This window comes from Meriones unguiculatus, chromosome 1 (assembly GCF_030254825.1).
Source record: "Meriones unguiculatus strain TT.TT164.6M chromosome 1, Bangor_MerUng_6.1, whole genome shotgun sequence".
NCBI classification, from domain to species: domain Eukaryota; kingdom Metazoa; phylum Chordata; class Mammalia; order Rodentia; family Muridae; genus Meriones; species Meriones unguiculatus.
Window position 1 is genome coordinate 105,688,572 of NC_083349.1, and position 18,524 is coordinate 105,707,095.

General features: G+C 41.6%; 1 protein-coding gene across 1 annotated transcript in view; it reads left to right on the plus strand.

Annotated features, from left to right (window-relative positions):
• Positions 1-721: 721 nt before the first annotated feature.
• Capn13 (calpain 13) overlaps positions 722-18,524 on the plus strand; it is a 73,928-nt gene continuing 56,125 nt past the window's right edge. The window contains exons 1-5 of the mRNA XM_060364619.1: positions 722-853; positions 2,066-2,210; positions 5,063-5,296; positions 16,714-16,786; positions 17,858-17,973. Coding sequence (XP_060220602.1) covers positions 5,099-5,296; positions 16,714-16,786; positions 17,858-17,973 — 387 coding nt within the window. The 5' untranslated portion in view covers positions 722-853; positions 2,066-2,210; positions 5,063-5,098. The remainder of the gene's footprint in view (positions 854-2,065; positions 2,211-5,062; positions 5,297-16,713; positions 16,787-17,857; positions 17,974-18,524) is intronic.

The following is an 18,524-nucleotide window of genomic DNA, read 5'->3' on the forward strand; positions in this document are numbered from 1 at the left end:
AGTTCTGAGGTCGTTTAGGGCTTTGGTGCTGTCGGCTCTTAAATGCGGTCAAAAAGTCGCAAAGAATCTTCATTTAGATCTCAACACTTCTCTTTTGTGGCTGAGGGGAAAATGCTGAACAGAGCAGGACAAGAAATGTAATTCGATGACTATTAGAGTGTAGTGATTCTAAGGTGATCCTGACCCACTCGTCGGCTTCTCTGGATCAGACTGTCAACTCTGAGCTCTGTTTACTACCATGCCCTGCCTCACCGTGCTATGCTGCATGGAGCTCCCACATGGCAGGATGCCCAGCCTGACCAAGCCAGCCTGCTCTTGCCACCTTACATGTACAGAGTAAGAGGAGATTTTTACCAAACAATGTTTTTTTGTAAAAAGACAGGAATGTAAACACAGGCACACAAACACACACACACACACACACACACACACACACACACATACACATACACACCTCTTCCATCACCATTATTTACTAAATGCTCAAAATGTTCCTTGAGTCTATTTTAATATTTTTCTATCTGTGTCAGACATGCTAAAGATGCCATAGAGCTATAAAAATCTTTAAATCAGAAAAACTGTAGTGTTAATTACAAATCAACTTTTAAAAAAGGAAAATTTATACAGTTTCTTATATTAAATACCCACAGCGTTTAACATTTGGCTCAGCTGATAAAAATTAAATTGATATTTTAATATGTTTATGTAAATTAGAAGACAGTTGTGTTCCTCAAATGACACCGTGAAAGAAGATAAAGCCACAAGCTGGCTGAAGATGCTTGCAACATATATACCCAATCAAAGATGAATATCCCAAGAAGATAAAGAAGTCCTACAAATCAATGAGAGAAGGGTAAGCCCGTAGATAAATGTGCATAAGATATGAATATTCATTTCTCAAAGGAGGGAGCACGAATGGAGAAGAAATGTATTGAAAAATGCTCAATCTTACCACTAATCAGGGAAACAAATTAAGACCACAAGGAGTTACTGTTTGTTCACACTAGGCAGATACTAATGAGAAACTTGCCAATACCCAGAATCACTGAGAACAGAGCAGTGGGCCTCTTTTCTGGAAAATAATGTAGCTGACTCAGACTGCACACTACATAGTCTACATTTGAAACTTCTACTCCTAGAGATCCAACCTGAAGATACTTAGAACGAGGTTGGCTAAACAGTCTCCCCTCAGCAAAGGAGTGTGGAGGAGGCTGGGATCTGCCTGGCTCATAGCTGTCAAGGTTAGCAGAAGGGGGTCTTCCTATCCCCCTCTCCTGAAGCCTGATTCATTAGCTTACCCAGTTTCTCAGCTTCTACCCATTCTGCCACTCTTCTAACTCCCCTATGCCATTTTTCTTGCTGTACCCCAAGAGATTCCCAGCGGCTGACCAGACTTTTACCTGAGCATCAGGTAGGGCTTCCATCTCTTTTGTTTTCTCTTCTTCCTATCAGTGTCGATGAGACTGCTCTTGTTTTTGTTACTCTTACAATGTGAGACAAGTAGGGGAGAGAAAAAAGGAGAGAAACCCCAAAGCCCCCTCCAGAGTGACGAGTGAGAAAATTGGCTCATCCTGTGTGGGACAAACAATGGTAACATAATGTCAAGTTCTACAGATGAACGATTCTGAAAGGGGGAGACACGGTAGGTGTGAAGTATGTGCGCTTCACGTATGTGTGTGTATACAAGTGTTCCTCTGTACTTGTGGAACAAACCTCGCCGCCTGCCCTTTCTGTTACCCACCAAGATTCTCCCCCAGGGGTGGACATGGAGTCTCACCCTGACTGAGGAGCCATTGATAGTTGCTGGGAGATATAGAATCCATTTTCATTAAGGTATACCCCTGGTCAGTCAACTGTGCTGTAGGAGGTGGTGACCCTACACCCAAGTGGGCTTGGGCAGTGCCAACTGGACTCGGTGGGTTTTAAAAGAAAAGAAAGTGAAGCCAGGAAATTGAGTGAATAGGGAAGTAGAGGTGGACCAAGAAAAGATGGGAGGTGAATGTGATCAAAATATAGAGTATGCAATGCTCAAAGAATTAATAAAAATATGGTTTTAAATAAACAGGATTAAAAAAACAACAACAACAACAACAACAAAAAAAAAAGTCCTTCCCCAGAGTGTCCTACCTTCTCCAGCACCAGACGTCCATCCGCCACAGTGACACTGTGACAACAGTGAACGAGCAAACGGAAAGCAAATAGCAAGAGAGGTATGACCATCCCCTACCCGCATCCTTCAGGCCCCTGTGACCCTAGCCTGCCCTTGAGTGCAAAGGAAGTTCCTTGTCTTAGGCCACTACACAGTCCATTCATACTCAAATAGTAATAGTCATTGTACTAATAACAATTACCCACTGACCACTTTCTATTTACCAGTTATGGTGTTATGTATTGTGCAAGCGTAGTTTCTTCTGAGTGTCAGAATGACCCTATTATGTGTGTAAAATCATCTTCATTTTGCAAACCAGGACAGTGACTGTTAAAGGGCATCCCTAAAGTCTGGCCAACCAACTCCCCAATAGTGAGCAGAGGGGGCCCTCTAGAATGAGCCAGGGATTCATTTCCCATTTGTAAGAACTTTGAATGATTCTGACAGAGAAATGAAACTAAATCCTTTAAACTTTAATTTTTACATGCAATTATGCACTCCTTGCCAGCAATCCCATAATTGTGTTATTAAGGGTAACTACAGTGTGGGTTTCACAAGCTAAAATTAGGTCATTGCTAGAGATTTCCACATACTCCAATTCAATATTTGATGGAGAAGCTGGAGGCTGACTGATGCTGTGTTGGTTCCTCGGTCCCAGAGCATGCACAGAGCTGGCAAACCCACAATTTCCTAACTCCTCATTACCAGGTGTCATTGTCATTGTCTTGAATTGACAAGCAATTTCTATCACTGTTTTTCTGCTCTTGAATGATAGCTTGCTGTTACTTCAGCTCTGTCACTATTATTTAATTCGTTGTGGGCTCTCTGTATAACCCCATTGTGGATGGTGAGGTACAGAACATTTTGGTCTGTTTATTTTTTTCCAAAAATTAAATTGAACAAATGCATATATTATACTAGGTGAAAATAAATCAAATTGTCTGTATTTAACCATTGTTTTGTCTTGGGTTAAACTATATGTATCTGACTATATTTAAGTACTTTTGATCCATAACAATGCTAGTTTTATAGGGCTCAGTCTAATAATGCCAATGTAAATTATTCATATCTTATTTGGGAGAAAATTATAAGTACAATTTCCTTCCCAATGTGCTCATACAATGACACTTAACTGGTGATATTCTGCCTGTGAATTTGTGCTATCTCAGTAATTTGCCACATACCACTACCAAGTAACTGCAAGATAATTGCAAAGTTATTTTAAGTTTGCATATGTTTCTCTAAGATTCACAAGTCTTGGCTGTCAGTTCGTGTTCTTCCCTTATAACTTAGCTCCCCAGATTCCCTCATTCTTTCTCACTCCATTTCTTCACTGTGACGCAGAGAGGATGGGAAGTATGGACATTGGGATCTTGTGTGCCACCTAAGTAGATCTCGGCCAAAGAAGCGTCAATTGCAGAGTTTTAGACCTGCAAGAGGTTAAATTTAATTTAAATTAAGTTAAATTGCAATTTAAGACCTGCAAGAGGTTTTCATGTCCCACTAATAAAGTGAATTTGTGACTGCGACCCTGGCTAGCTTCAGTGGTGGAGGATGAAATGTATATGTTGTGGGGTTGCATAGATTATATCTGTATGTCTTCTTGGACAACCCTAAACCTTTATTGACAATGTTTTAAGGAAGTTAGACACTGACCAGCATTTAATGAACCCCTACTATATAGCAGCTTCTTGGTTGGATCAAATCTTATTTAATATCATCACCAACACTATGATTTTGGTACAATCAACCCATACGGTAAAGAGACTGCTTCACAGACATGAACGCTGTCTCAGTATTGTAGACTCAGGATGTAGGCGGAATAAGTACAATGGCGACCTTAAAATCCATGTGGTCATTCATCACACCTCCCTTCTCCTTGTTCAGGTCATCGTCTGATGGTGTAGGTTCCTCCTGTAAAACAACCCTGGGGTGCTTTCTACCGTCATCACCACTAACACTCCACCACTAGCTCTCCTGAGAGCAAGCGCAGCCACCTGCGACCTCTTCCATTCTGCATGCATTCTCATCTGAACACCTACTTCCTGAGTCGGCATCCTATCTGCAGACATGATCAGGACAGATCATGCCCTTCCCCCACCACACACATATACATGCGTGTGCACACAGACACACTTGCAGGTGATTGTGAAAACCCCAAACAAGTAAAACAAAAACAAATTTTAAAAAACCCTTCATTTGACCTTGCCTTTCTAGCCATTTTCCCTCAATACCTAATTATTCCAGCCCAAACTAAAGTCCACTAAACCCCTAAGCCACTTCCTATTCTCACATACCCTATGACTTTCACAGGCCAGCTTTCAGGGCCTCTGTGCACTTGCTACTCAGGGCAGCTGCAGACAGTTAAAAAATTAACCACCATTTCTCCATCTGGTACATTCTTCCTTCAAGGCCTGATTCAAATGTTGCTGCCTATGGAAATGTCCTCCCAGGCTGTCAAGAGGGTTATAGTGCCTCCTCCTTACGGCCCCAGACTTTGTACACATTTTTAATTGAGTAGTGTCTTGTTGAATGATAGCTGGCTGTTGGAATGTCTAATCCATCTTTCTCACTTGGTAATGAGCCCCCAGGGGATAAAGATCATGATGTATTTATCTTTGGATTGCCAGCATTCAAAAGAGTGCATGGCACAAGGTCGGTGTTCAATAAATGTTCATTAAATGGACAAATGCCCTCAGAGTCTCTGGTGCACAGGAGAACACACTGAGAAGCTAATTCAGAACACCATGCTGAACGTGAATAGGGAGTAGGGATATTAAATTTTAGTTGACACTTGCCCACCCAGGAGCTTCATGCCAAGGACAGCAGAGATATGAGTCTCAGATCTTATAAAGGGGCAGGGGTTGGTGCATCAAAATGTCTGGTGCTAATCATTTTCCTCTTTCTCATCAGAAAGAAGAGACGTCAGACATCTTTCTAAAGATAGTCATGGCACATAACACAGAGCCTCAAACAGAGACTTCCGTGGTCAAGTTCAAGAATCAAGACTTTAGGTCCTTACGGGATCGTTGCCTGAGCAGGGGTCAACTGTTTATAGATGATACATTTCCTGCTGAGGCCTCTTCCATAGGCCAGAAGCTTCTCAAGGGAAAGAGCCTCTCAAAATTGGAGTGGAAGCGACCCCAGGTGAGTGAGTCCCAGCCAGAACACAGCAAGTTCTGCGACTCTGGGAGCTATAGGCCATGGCATCACCCAGTGAAAAGAGAAGTGGTGCAGCCTCAAACCAAACAGGAGAGAAAATAAGTCATCTGGTTTCTCTGCCACAATCTTATGTCCAGTCCAAGCAGTGAGAAGGCTCTGTGGTCTGAGCCACAGCTCCTCACTCAGTTCTAATAATGACCTCACTGGTAGATTAAAACATTTCAGTCCTATGACTGGAAACTGGCATGTTATGGTTGTGGAGGCTGTGCTGGTTGGTCTCCAGGGTCTCGCCACCTCCTTAATTGAGCCCATCGATCAGTCTGTCAGCCTTTATTCTCTTCCAGTGTCTTTATGCTCCTTTCTTCTTACCTACCAGAATTTACTCAAAAGGAATAGATCATGTCAGTCATTTCTACCATAGGCAGAATTTAAATAATTGCTTTGTCTCTCTCTTTTATAATCACTTTCTTAGTCTCGTAAGGGCTTGGTCATCCATAAAAGGACTCCAGACATCACAGACACCTGTGACATCGGGGTGGTAATGTAGGGTGGCAATTGAATCACCCTGACTCCCCTACCTCAGCAAGTGGCCACCAACTCGACCTTGCAGCGAGGTGAGCCCTGCTGGTTTTGAGAACTATCTCAATGTTAAAGCATGAAGCCCTGTGGGAAACATCTCAGTAGATGGAAGTTACCCATGGTTTTATCAGGACTTTTTATAAATATGAAGGAGCTAAATGGAAAATGCTTTGGGGTACCTGACAATTCCTCCTCATGCCTCCAAAGCTGCCAGCACAGTCTAAAACAAGAAAATAGTACAGTCTAGTGAGTGGATGACAGGAACAGTTCTCAGGCACTGCTTACATGCCAAGCACTGCACTAGGAACACTGACTAACACCAGCCTAGAGTGCACAGAATGGTGATTTCTGATGATGTCCCACAGTGTCTATTTTGTCCAAGGCTATGTGATTTAGTTTCGTACATGAGAAAGAGAACCCAACACACCTAGCTCTGAAGGGAAAACTTTTTGCCTTACCTGGGACAGTAGTATCTCTAGGGAAAGAAAAGGCCAACAGAAAGCTAGAAGTGCTTCAATATTAGTTCAAGAAATCCGGATGCATTAATAAGTCTTGTATGGTTAGTCCAACTAGCCCTTGACAGTAGGTCCTTAGTTATGGCTCTCTTTTGCCTTTACCACCTAAGGAGATAGACAAGTCTATTTAAGAGAATTTTGAAGAGTCACTTTCTCTCCTCCATAGTTTTGAAAAGATAAGATTCATTTAGAAAGCATGTGAGACCTTATTTAGAATGTTGAGAGATTTATAACACTCCTATTTGGAAAGGGCTGAGAATATCTAATTATCTAAGTCCATCTCAACTTGTGATAGCTTTGGGGAACAAGAAGAAACTGAGGCAAGCAGAAATGACTATCACAGAATCAGCCCCATAATCCAAAGTAAAGGCAGCTAGAAGCCATGTTCATTTTTCCCATCATGCTTCACACCCAGGGGCTTACCCATACTCTACTAAAGGCCATTGTTCATTTCAGCATATATTCTCAAACATCATATTTCTTAATGTGTTCCTTTTCCAAATTTAGCAATACTTGTATTTATATAATAATTTCTAAAGACTTCCATATCTTGCAGCCTTTATATGTTTTAATGTTACAAGAAAGAAAACAGATTCATAGAGGTGATATAGCTTGACCGAGATGACATGGTTAGGGAGAGAAGAGCCCACGAGTTAGATCAAGACTCCCAAGAGTCTTTTACCCACCTGAACTTGAATGTCTAATTAGGGTTTGTTAGAATTTAGAGTAATAAAGAAATAAATAAGTGGGTGGGTGACTGTCTACAAATTACTTGTTCAGGTTTCAAGCTTATATGTACACAAGAGAAACCTTTTGCTGACTGATTTCTCACATAGACTAGCAAAGAGAAAACCTGGGTATATACTTCTTCACTACTATGGAATCCCTGACTCCTGTAGCTTACAGACTGAATGGAAGGCTACGTATAGAAGAGCCACAACCAACCTGGCCCATGCCTTATAATAAGGCCAAGATGCACATAGCGTTATGGTTTTAAGCTCTTTGAATGACTTTTAAAACTGTCATGAGGGGCTGTCATTAATTCCGTTCTACACATAAAAATGGAAACAGAGTGGAATGATCAGTCTAAAGTCACACAGCTGACCTCACAATATATTGCCCCCTATAAGGTGTCACTGTGAACTCCTGTTATATGTTGTATTCTTGGCTTTTGTTACCTCAGATATTTTATGCACCATTAGACTCTCCAACCTCATACGATCCACCAGGAACCCACCCCCCTCCATAAAGTCAGTCTCTAGGATTTTAGAAATCTTTGTTCCACATCATAGTTGAAAAATAATGAAGATGAAAACTGGACCTGTATCATACTAATATGATTATTTTAAGGGGGACTGCGAGCAATGCTTAGCATCTAGTGCATTGTAATTACACACTATAAACACTATTTCTCTGATTCCTCAATGTTCTTGAGCTTTCAGAATCCAAGAATTTCGGTTAAATTCAGAAAAAAAAATAGTAAATGTTTCCAAGGAGAAATGTAGGTCATAAAAAATGGTTAGTGGCTAAGTGGCTGCAGGGAAGGAATGTACAAAGTACGTTTCGTCTTGTGTTCTGTATCCCAGCTCTGCTTTCACAGTCAAGCCTCCCCTGCAGCAGCTTGCTTCCCACCTGAAACTTGTTCCAAGGCCCCTTAGCCCATCTCCACATTCTAGACTGTTCTAGACAACGGGGAAATTCCAAACACAGGCAACTGCTAAGCCACGATGGGTCTTATTCTTCCTGGAGTATCCATCCAAGCTTAGTAGGTTCAGCAATAACCTACAAGTCAGGGGCTGGGGACTTGGGCTCAGTTTTCTGGGCCTATCGTAGAAAAGTTGTTTAATATCCATAACTCCTATTCTCTCTCCCTCTTTCCCTTCATCTACTGTACTAGTTACTTTCCTTGTTGATGGTCCAAAATACCTGATATAAGCAACTCAAGAAAGAAAGGCTTTATACTAGCTGACACTTTAAGGGTATAAGTTGATCATGCAATTTGTCATGGCAGCAGAGACAGAAGGTGGCTGGTCATATAATGTCCACAACCAGGAAGGAGATAGATAGATAGATAGATAGATAGATAGATAGATAGATAGATAGATAGATAGATAGATAGATAGATAAGACACTATGTTCGTCTCCCTTTCTTCTTTATATTTAGTCCATGTAATTGTTCCACCCACACTGAGGGTGGGAATCTTCTCACATTAACTAACATAATCTAGAAAACACCTCACAGATTCTACCCACACTGACATGGATCTTCTCACTTTAAGTAGTGTAATCTAGAAAACCCCTTACAAATATGCCCACAGGTTTGTTTCCATGGTGATTCTAAATCCCATCGGGGTTGACAGTCAAAGTCAACCATCACACACCTGCATTTCGTCCTCACTTCTCTTCCCCTCTAACAATGAATCCAATCTGTTTGCTGCTGAAATGTTGCTGAAGGGGAATGTTTCTCACAGCCTGACCCATTCTGTTTCTCTTTAAGGAACATCCAACCTCGTTCCTTCCTTCAACTTGGGCTCAGCGGTAGTCTGTGACCTTGTAAGGAGGAAACTCAAGGATTCATCATTCTTAATGTTTCCTATAACCTCTGCTCTCAGGAAGCAATAATGCCAAGAATTTAACATGGGGTGTATGTGTAATGCATTCTCTAAATTAAATTTGGTACTCAGATGGCCTCCTTTTAGGGGACTTTTTATCCTGTGGATAATAGTAATAAATTCCACTTATTGAGTATGTACATAGTTGAGGTATTATACTAAGTGCTTACATGCAATTTGTCATTTAATTACCTTCACAGTCCTGTAAGGTGGATGAAATTATTCTCACTAAATAGATCATCAGTGTCCTGTAGCCCTTTCTGCACTGGTGGAGGTGTTCATTCTGCTCTGCTCATTGCCATGGGCATGAGTCAGATGTGTCTGTTGACTATATGGTCTTTGAGGCTGAGAGACAGAAATGTTAAAGTTATTTAAATCTAAATTGGTGTTTCTCAACCCTCCTAATGCTGCAACCCCTTAATACAGTTCCTCATGTTCTAGTGACCCCAAATGTAAAATTATTTTTCTTGCTACCTAATAACTGTAATTTTGCTACTGTTATGAATCTGACATGCAGGCTATCTGATATACCACCCCCAAAGGGGTCACAACCCATAGGATGAGAAACACTGGTCTAAATGAACATGTACCACTAGAGCTACTCTAGAAGATAGCATGGACCTGGAGATGGTAGATCTTCCCATTGTCACCAGTGTTCCTAGACCAAGGGACTGGAATGCCATTTTAGACCTCATTCAGGAAAAAAAAAAAAAATCCACTTCTCTACCAAAGGATGGGCTGCGTGTCTAAAGCATGTTCTCTAATAGGTACTTGGAGCTCAGCTCACTTCATTGTGGACCGAGTCTGTGGTCACTCCAGAGCAATGCATTTGCCAGCCCAGGAAATGCCACCTTCATATAGTCAGAGTACTTTTGGATGGGATCACTTGCTCACTAGAAGTGACTCACCAAAATATATTGTTCAGAAAAGGAAGAGGCAAGAATTAAAACCCACCAAGGTGCTTATCTGAATGTGGGAAAAACTGTGGAGTTGTTCTATCATGTAACAGGTGACAGAAGGTACTGGATATAATTATGCCAACAGTCAATTGCCACTGAGTCTCCAAAAAGAAACATCTTTGATGCCAGCACAGCAGAATTCTCTTTAAAAGAAAATAGGAAAGGGATTATCTTGCCACCTGTCCAGGGAAAAGCCTGGTCACCATCTGGAAGGGCTGAGTGACAAGATGATGAGTCTAATTGTTATAGGCTGAATATGAAATGCTCCCACAGGCCTGTGTGCCGAATGTCTCCAGCCGAGGGCAGGATTTGGGATGGTTCTGGAAATGTTAGGGGGTGGGCGTAGTAGAGGAAGCAGGTCACCGAGGAGGGGCGTGACTTTGAAACTTACACCTGGTCTCCAATCTCTTGGCTGGTCTCTACTTCCTGTCCACCATGCAGTGAACAGCCTCCCCCAACACACCATGTCACCACATGATGTCACAACTAAGGGCGTCGATAAGCCAGCCTCCCAAACTGTGTTCTAAAATGAAGCCTTCCTCTTCTAAGTTTTCCCCCAGGTATTTTAGTCACAGCTGTGCAAAGATAACTATTGGCAAAACATGTTTTTTTTACACAAGACCAGTACTTGGTATAGGAAAATCATGAGAAAGTATTCAAAGAAAATACCATGAGGTAAATTCTCTCATTACTGGGGTGATGCCTCTAAAGATGATAGAGAACAGTGGCTTCTGTGGTGCTACTTCAGAGAGGATGTTTGCTAAGGTTTGTATTACATGGGTTTCTTACATCCCTAATGTAACAGAGAGTAACTCAAACTTGGCTTGGAGAAAAGGATCTAAGTTACTACGATTACTTGATTTGACAATTACTTAGTTTGATGATTATTGATGGCTTATGTATTATTCATATTTTCCAAATACCTGGATAAAATCTATTATATGTATGTGTGTGTATCTACATAGCACTGATATATACTTATATCTTCTTAACAGATTTACCAACATCCGTATTGATAATATATTTTTCATGTATTAACCCTATTATTATACTACCTATAACCTATTGATGTATTTATGAAAAGAAATTTGTTATGAGGTATTGGCTCATGTATTTATGGGTCTAAGTAATACCATGCTATGCAGTCGGTCACCTAGAGACATAAGAAAGTCTTAAGTCAGGGGCCTGAGAGCCAGGGAAACTACAGGGCTGAGTCCCAGTCTGGGACCAGGAGGAAATCATTTTGCCATCTCAATCTGAGAGCAGGACATTCTTTGCCCCTTTGTTTTAGTCAGGCACCTGATGGATTGATCACATCGGATGTTCCCACCCACACTGGGAGCGTAGGCTGCTTTACTGAGTCCAACAGTTCAAATACGAGGCTCACCCACCGCTTCTTTGACAGACACACCCAAATAGAATATTTATCAAATAAATGACTCCCTGTGATCCAGTTCAGTTGACATATTAACTACTTCAGTTTCCGTTGGCATACCTAATATTTTTGAACTCTGTCTATCTTACAAAACCAAATACTTCAAGCTGGGAAAGACTGGGTGTTGGGAGAAGAGAGATGTATGGGCAAGTTGACCTGGAACATACCCCTAAACTTCCCTCAGCCTGGTTTCTTGCCCCTGTTGAGCCTTAGAGTCACCGGATTACTGTCGGTCTTGAATGCTACCTCTGGCTGACCTCCTGATTTACAGGTGTGGAAGGCAGGGCTCCACGGCCTCAGGTCTACAGAGCTGCCAGCTGATTCTGAGTCATCACTGGGTGGGAGTTCAGCACAGATCTGTTCTAAGATCTTATCACAATAACTTTCCTGCTGCCCTGGCTTGCCAAGCCTGCCTGCTAATCAAGGACTTCACAAGGCTCAGAGCTTGCTCTTCTTTAGCCACAGTAGCACATGTTCTGTACAGACCTTTTCTCTAGCAAGCCGGATGTACAACCTGAGCATCACCACATCTCTTCCCACCTTCCCTCTCTGACTGAGGGTTGAGGTTCTAAGGGCCAGCATAAGACATGGGGTAGATCCTTAGGGGACAGGAGTTGGAGATACTGTATCCATCTTTAATGCAGTCAGCCCTACTGTTTCCTTGCAAACTTGATGTTGGCTATGGATTGCAGGCCTATCTTGTCCCTAACTAGCTGCTACTTTTCTTTTTTTCTTTTTCTTATAACTTCCATTGTTTTGGTAAAAGTTTGTGTGGTTATCAAATGCCTTCATAGGCTTTAGCAAAAGGGTATAAATTTTCCTCCATTTATCCCATGTAATTCCTATTTCATATTATTAGAGATCCTAAATTGTTGTTGAAAATACATGGTATTGTATTTTCAATACATGGCTAATAATAAACATCAACATAATAATAATATTTATTATAATAATAAACATCATTAGCCCTATAATTATTATGGTGGTATTGTTTAATCTGAGATCATAATCAGTAAGACAGAGATACCTGTTAGATTTTATAATTGCCTTATTTCACCTTGGGCTGGACAGATAATTCACCTATGCCACCTCAGTCTCCTAGGCTGCATCCCTTGCCATCTGCCTTCACCATTCTTTTCTGGGCTACCTTCCATCCATAACCTTATAAATACTTGCTTATATATTTCATCTTGGTGTCTCTTTCCACGTCATTCTTGGAGTCCTTTCTCCTGGCCCACATGGTTCTCTCTTCACCTAACCCCATGGGAGTTTCCTCCTTCCTCGTCTCTTCCCATGAGTCTCCTCTCCCAAAGCCCACAAACTTTGCCCATGCCTACCCCATTCTGCCCTGCCAGGTTTAGGCCTTTTAATCAGCCAATCAGGAATAATTTCTTAGATAGGGTTAAACAGCAGTACTTGGGGTACATGGCAGTTTGCTCATAAACAGTAAGAATCACAGGGGGCAAGCAATTAACAAATACAAAATATCAGACCATACTCCAACTCCAAAATGAACTATCCTTGCCTTTTTCATTCCTACAGAAATTCCTATTTAATGAAAATAAGTTAGCCTAAGTCAACGTGTGTGTGTATGTGCGTGTGTGCACATGAATGCATATGTGTGCATGTGTGTCTACTCTCATGTTGTACAGAAGACTTTATTGGCTTCTTAATTAGCAGTAGAGTTCTTTTTTTTAACACTTAAACTGTAAATAACATGGGACACATTTATCCCTTGAAAGGGTGAGAGGATTCAGCAGAAAAATTGCAGATGGTTATACTAGGATGATAGTCTTTTAAATCTTAAAAATATTGACCAAGGTTATTGATTTGGGGGTGTTATTTACTAATTTCAGCCATTTTGTCATTAATTTTTTTCAGAAAGTTATTAGTATTTGTAATTGATCAGCATAAAATTTTCTGCTGTGCTTTTATATTTCTTTCTAAAGCCCATTTTTATTTCTAATTTTATTTGGGTTTCTTTATTATATTTATCAAAGGTTGATTTTATAGATAATGCCACTACTGAGCAGAACAATTTATTTACCTTATTATTCTTGCTGTATTGCTGGCTTATTTTACAACGTACAGGCCGTTTTCTTTATCACTTCCTTCCTCCCATTTTTGTCCCTTTCTTTCTATTATCTATGAATTGACTGCTTCGCTTATGTTTGATTCTGTCTTGTTTAATAATGAATGCATTTGAGGCTATGGGTTTGCCTGTGAACATAGCCATTCTAATTTCACAGCTATCACACAGGAGAAAGGAATCAATAGTTATTGAACACACACCCTGTCAGATGCTATGTTAAGTGTTCCCCATCCTTCCTCATTTGCAAAATAGAAGGACCCATCCTGCTTTGTAAGTCTGTTGGGAGCCTGCAGGGAATAGTCTAGGAGTAGAGCAGCTGGTGCTCAGGCAGAGTTTGATAATTGGTGGCCATCGCCCTGCCTCAGAGTCCGCTTCTCTCAACTGCTCCTACATTTTAATACCATGTTGCACACGAGGGGAAATTAAGCTACAGCAAAGAAGAAGAAAATATTCAAGGTCTCCAGGTCATCTGGGAAGAAAGGTCAGCGCAAGATTCCATCTGCAGTCTGTCTGCAGAGATCTTCCAGAGACCATACCCTCCTGTGCAAGGCACAGGAACAAAGCGAACGGAACAGCATCAGAAGAACTAAACAGTGGGTAAAGATAACTACGGGATGGGCCACACTCCTGCCCCAAGCCCCTGTAAGCATCCACTGTCTCCAGTTGTATGTGTACAGCTCACATCTGTATGGCTCGCATGCACATAAAAGCCAGAGGGCAGCTTCAGCTGTAATCCATCCTTAGGTACCGTCCACCTGGATGTTTTCAATGAAGCCTCTCACTGTTACCTGAAGTTTGCCAAGTAGGCAAGGCTAATTGGTGAGCAAGCCCCAAGGATCTGCCTGTGCTGGCATTCTGAGGGACTTCCACCACATCTGGCTTTTCACTCTATATATTCCATCTACTTTTATTTATCTTTATCATATTTTTAATCATATTATTTGAAAAACATAATATAATTACATCATTCCCCCTTCTCTTTCTTCCTTCTAACCCCTCCCATGTATCTCCCCTTGCTCTCTCGAAAGTTCGTGGCCTTTTTCTTTAATTGTTGTTACCCACATACGTACATACACACATTCCTAAAATAAAATTGCAACTTAATCAGCCCCTATAATAGTACTTATTTGTCTATGAATTTAGGGCTTACCATTTGGTATTGGATAAGCAATTAGGGGACTCCCCCCTATATAAGATCATTTCTCCCACTCTCAGCATTCCTTGGTTGCCTATAGTTATTGTTTTATTTTGTGGTTTTGTTGTTGTTTCGTTTTTGTTTTTAAGACATCTTAACTTCCTTCGGAACTTCCGTGTCAGCATGTCTAGCGGTACCATCATTGCTCATGTTTAGGCAGACATGTTGAGGAGAGTTTATAGGTGTAGCTCTCTGTCTTTCTCAGAGACACAATCTCACAATAACCTTCCTTTTCTTCTGGCTAATAATCTTTCTGCCCCATCTTCCCCAGAGGTCCCTGAGCCTTTTAAGGGTGCTGGACTTGTGTTGTGAATATATCCCTTGGAACTGGGCACCATTTGATATCTTGTTTTCTGCCTTTTGACCAGTTGCAGTTTTCTTTAATGGTCTCCATCTGTTGCAAAGAGAAGTTTCTTTGATGAGGGGTGAGAACTTTGCTTATCTCTGGGTATAAGAACAAATATTTAGAATGTAGTTAGGGATTATGCTGGTTTGGTGAAGTGGTGGTTGTAGGTTCTCCTTCAAGATCCATGACTTCACTAGCCCCAGGTGATTGGCTAGGTTTCAGGTACCAGGCATGCCTTCCCTCCTGTTGAGCAGGTCTTTAACATGGGGCCTATGAAACTCAGATAATCAGGCTTGCTTGAAGGCAAGCACTTTCTGAGCCATCTCCCCAGGCTTCCACTTTTGTTTTCAATTCCTATACTGGAGCATTGGGAGTGAATGTCATTATTCAGATAGCAGACTTCCTTTGAGACTTGTAATTCCTTTTCCCAGTAGAAATAACCATCTGTGGTCACTGAAGTGCCCCCACATTGTTTTAAAGCCAGCGCCACAGCCCATGTACAGGAGCGTGGCCCCTCACACAGTCTTTCCTGCTTGAGTGAACTGGAGAGCTTTCCAAGTACACTCTGCACCTAGTTATAACAGAGGGCCCGTAGGAAAGCCAAACTGTGTCTCTCCTGGAGTCTGATGGGGTCAGTTCACTGTTGACAAAGCAAGTGAAGACACGTTCTCCCCAGAGAACCCTGGCCACGCATGGAGGACAGGTAGGGTTCTACATCGGTGTAGGTCTCTTTCCTTTCATGGCTACCTAGGCCCTGATCTCTGGGGAGTTACGTGTCCCTGTAAAAGGAAACAATAGCAGAACAATTATCAAATTATGCAAACATATATAGTAGAAGAAGAGCCACATAGAGAGGTCACAGAGAAAAATCCTGTAGGCTCCTCAAAGGAAACAAAACTAGAGGGCTGGTGGGCCCTGGAGTAGGAGCCACGGCGTTACTCCAGTGTGTCCTAAAAGGCCTGGAGATGCCCTTAGGAACTCTCCTAATATTCACATCTGCTAAGAGTCCGCCAAGTTCGCCCATATGTCCCACTTTGATGCTGTAGCATTCCTCTTCTGTGGCAGGCAAGTATACGTGGGCTAGATGCCAGGATAGAGGTCCCCCAGACAAAGTCTGTAAGTACATGAGGTGTGGGCACCTGAGTAGCTTGAAACTTGTGTCCTCTGCAGCACGTGAGTGCAATCTAGAGTTGGGAATGGCCAAGCTGGTTTCTGAGGCATGTTGTTTCTCAAGAAAAGCTTTATTCAGAAAACAAAACAAAACAACAACAACAACTGTAGTCCTAATGTTTCTCAAAGTCTCATCTGACAAATGGATCCTATTCAGTTTTATTTGTTTATAACCGTCTAATAAAACACAGGCTTGTTGGGAGCAGACAGGCTGACTATTTGATATAAGGATCTTCAGACCTTGTTTATGAAGTTTCCTTGTACAGTTTCCTTGTGCATTTATTGCCTGTCTTGTCAGCTACATACACACCCCTTTGACACCCGCTTCCCTGTGAGCAATAAAACCTGAAGAACAAAGGAAGCCTTCCTAATTCATATTTTAAGCACCTATTTAAGAATTAACCTCTATCCCTCAAAGGCAAGTGAATGATAGTGTTGATACCACACTGACGCAGAAAGGGATGAAAGGCGCTCACAGCTTCTCATTGTCTTTTGTAAGGATTTATCAGAGGATCCCCCTCACTTCATCCTGGAAGGTGCCAGCAGATTTGATATCCAGCAAGGAGGAGCAGGTAAGAACTCCATTGCCCCCATTTCAGCCTTTCACCTTGTCCTTCACATGGGAAACCATTACCTTAATCCAAGTTCATAGGTATCTATCGAGCTATGAGCTGGATAGTCTGCCCATTAGGGAGTCCCCTGACTAGAGAGAGGGGCCCTCTCAGGGTACCTTTGTGATTTCTGCTCTGAGCACAGTGCCTGTCATGAAAGCGCATTCAGAAAATTGATGGTGGTGGCGGTGAAGGAGGCAGAGAGAGAGAGGAAGGAAGCATATTTAGAAGAGCTCACATTGATACTCGTGGAGAAGGTCAAGGCTACTCATCCCTCAAAGGGAAGAGGAGACACCTCCTGCATGGGCTAGCAAGTCCCCTACACAGAGGTGGGAAGGGCAAACGTTAGCAAAGAAAAATACAGGTGTGTTTTCTGCAATTGTATAAAATACCATTGCTGACTCAGCTCAGTGGTTAAAAAAGTAATGGTAATAGTGCTATGAGATCAACCCTAGGCAACTCTTAAAAAACAGATTTAGAGAGCCAGTTGAACCCATCAATTGCCATAGTTTATGCGGGATGCCCTGATCTTCCCCACCAGACCACACCACACCCCATGGTCCCCAATACCTATGCATTAGCACCTCTTCTCCATCTTACTTAGAACTGTAAATCTTTCCCCCAATTTTCCTCCCTCAAAGGGCAAAAACCCAGTATAGACTCCAAGTTTTAACTGTTCCAAACTCTGAAATGTTATCACAAGAAGAAAATTATATACCTGATCTCACATGGCAGGTCACAATCAAAATGCAAGTGTAAAAAAATAAGACTTAAGATTACCTCAAGTCTGAGTATATGAGAGAGATGTGGAACATAAAGGAATATGTATTTAGATTTGGGCCTCATTCCCAGGAAAAATGTATTATGTGAAAATATTATGTTTAAAATAATTTGAAAACATCCTGGTATCAAAGATTTCAGATCTATATTGACTCTGTACTCAGAGGAAGGGTTGGCAAGTTAGCACCCATAAAATTTAGGGTGGGATTTTCAGGTATAACCAGTTGCCTTTTATGGCTTTTCCCTTCCCAGGAGACTGCTGGTTCCTGGCAGCACTGGGTTCCCTGACCCAGAACCCGCAGCGTCTCCAGAAGATCCTGATGAAACAAAGTTATTCATACCAGTATGCTGGAATTTTCCAGTTCCGGGTATGTGCGCCACAAGTACATTCCTTCTACGATGGAAAACTCTTTGTGAGTCACAAATTTTCTAATGTCCTGGGAACCTTGAAATGAGAATGACATCTGTATGTCAGTTACCCTTCCTCCTCCGAAAGCCTTCCTCCTCCTTTTACTTATGGTCCAGCCACACACAGAGAAGATGAGAGCTGAGATATTTGGTAGAAGAAACAGGATGTTGAGGAGTCCTTTGGGTATATGCTGAAGGGTACATACAATTAGTGAAAGCCGCTGGCCTAGAACTCTAAAGGTGATGACCATTGAGTTTTTGCCTGTTATTCCCGTACCATACCATGATGCTTGTGACAGGAGTTCGAAAACTACTGCATCTGGGAAGATAAGTTCTGCTTCATTATTCATTCTTCTTTTCTCAAATACCTTGGTAATCCTTGCACATTTCTCTTCCATGGGAATTTTAAAATAATTTTGCCTAATTAAACAGAAAAGCCGCTGTGATGTAGAATGGAGCAGCATATAATTTATGCATTAATTTGGAAAAATTACATTTTTATTGTTTTAAT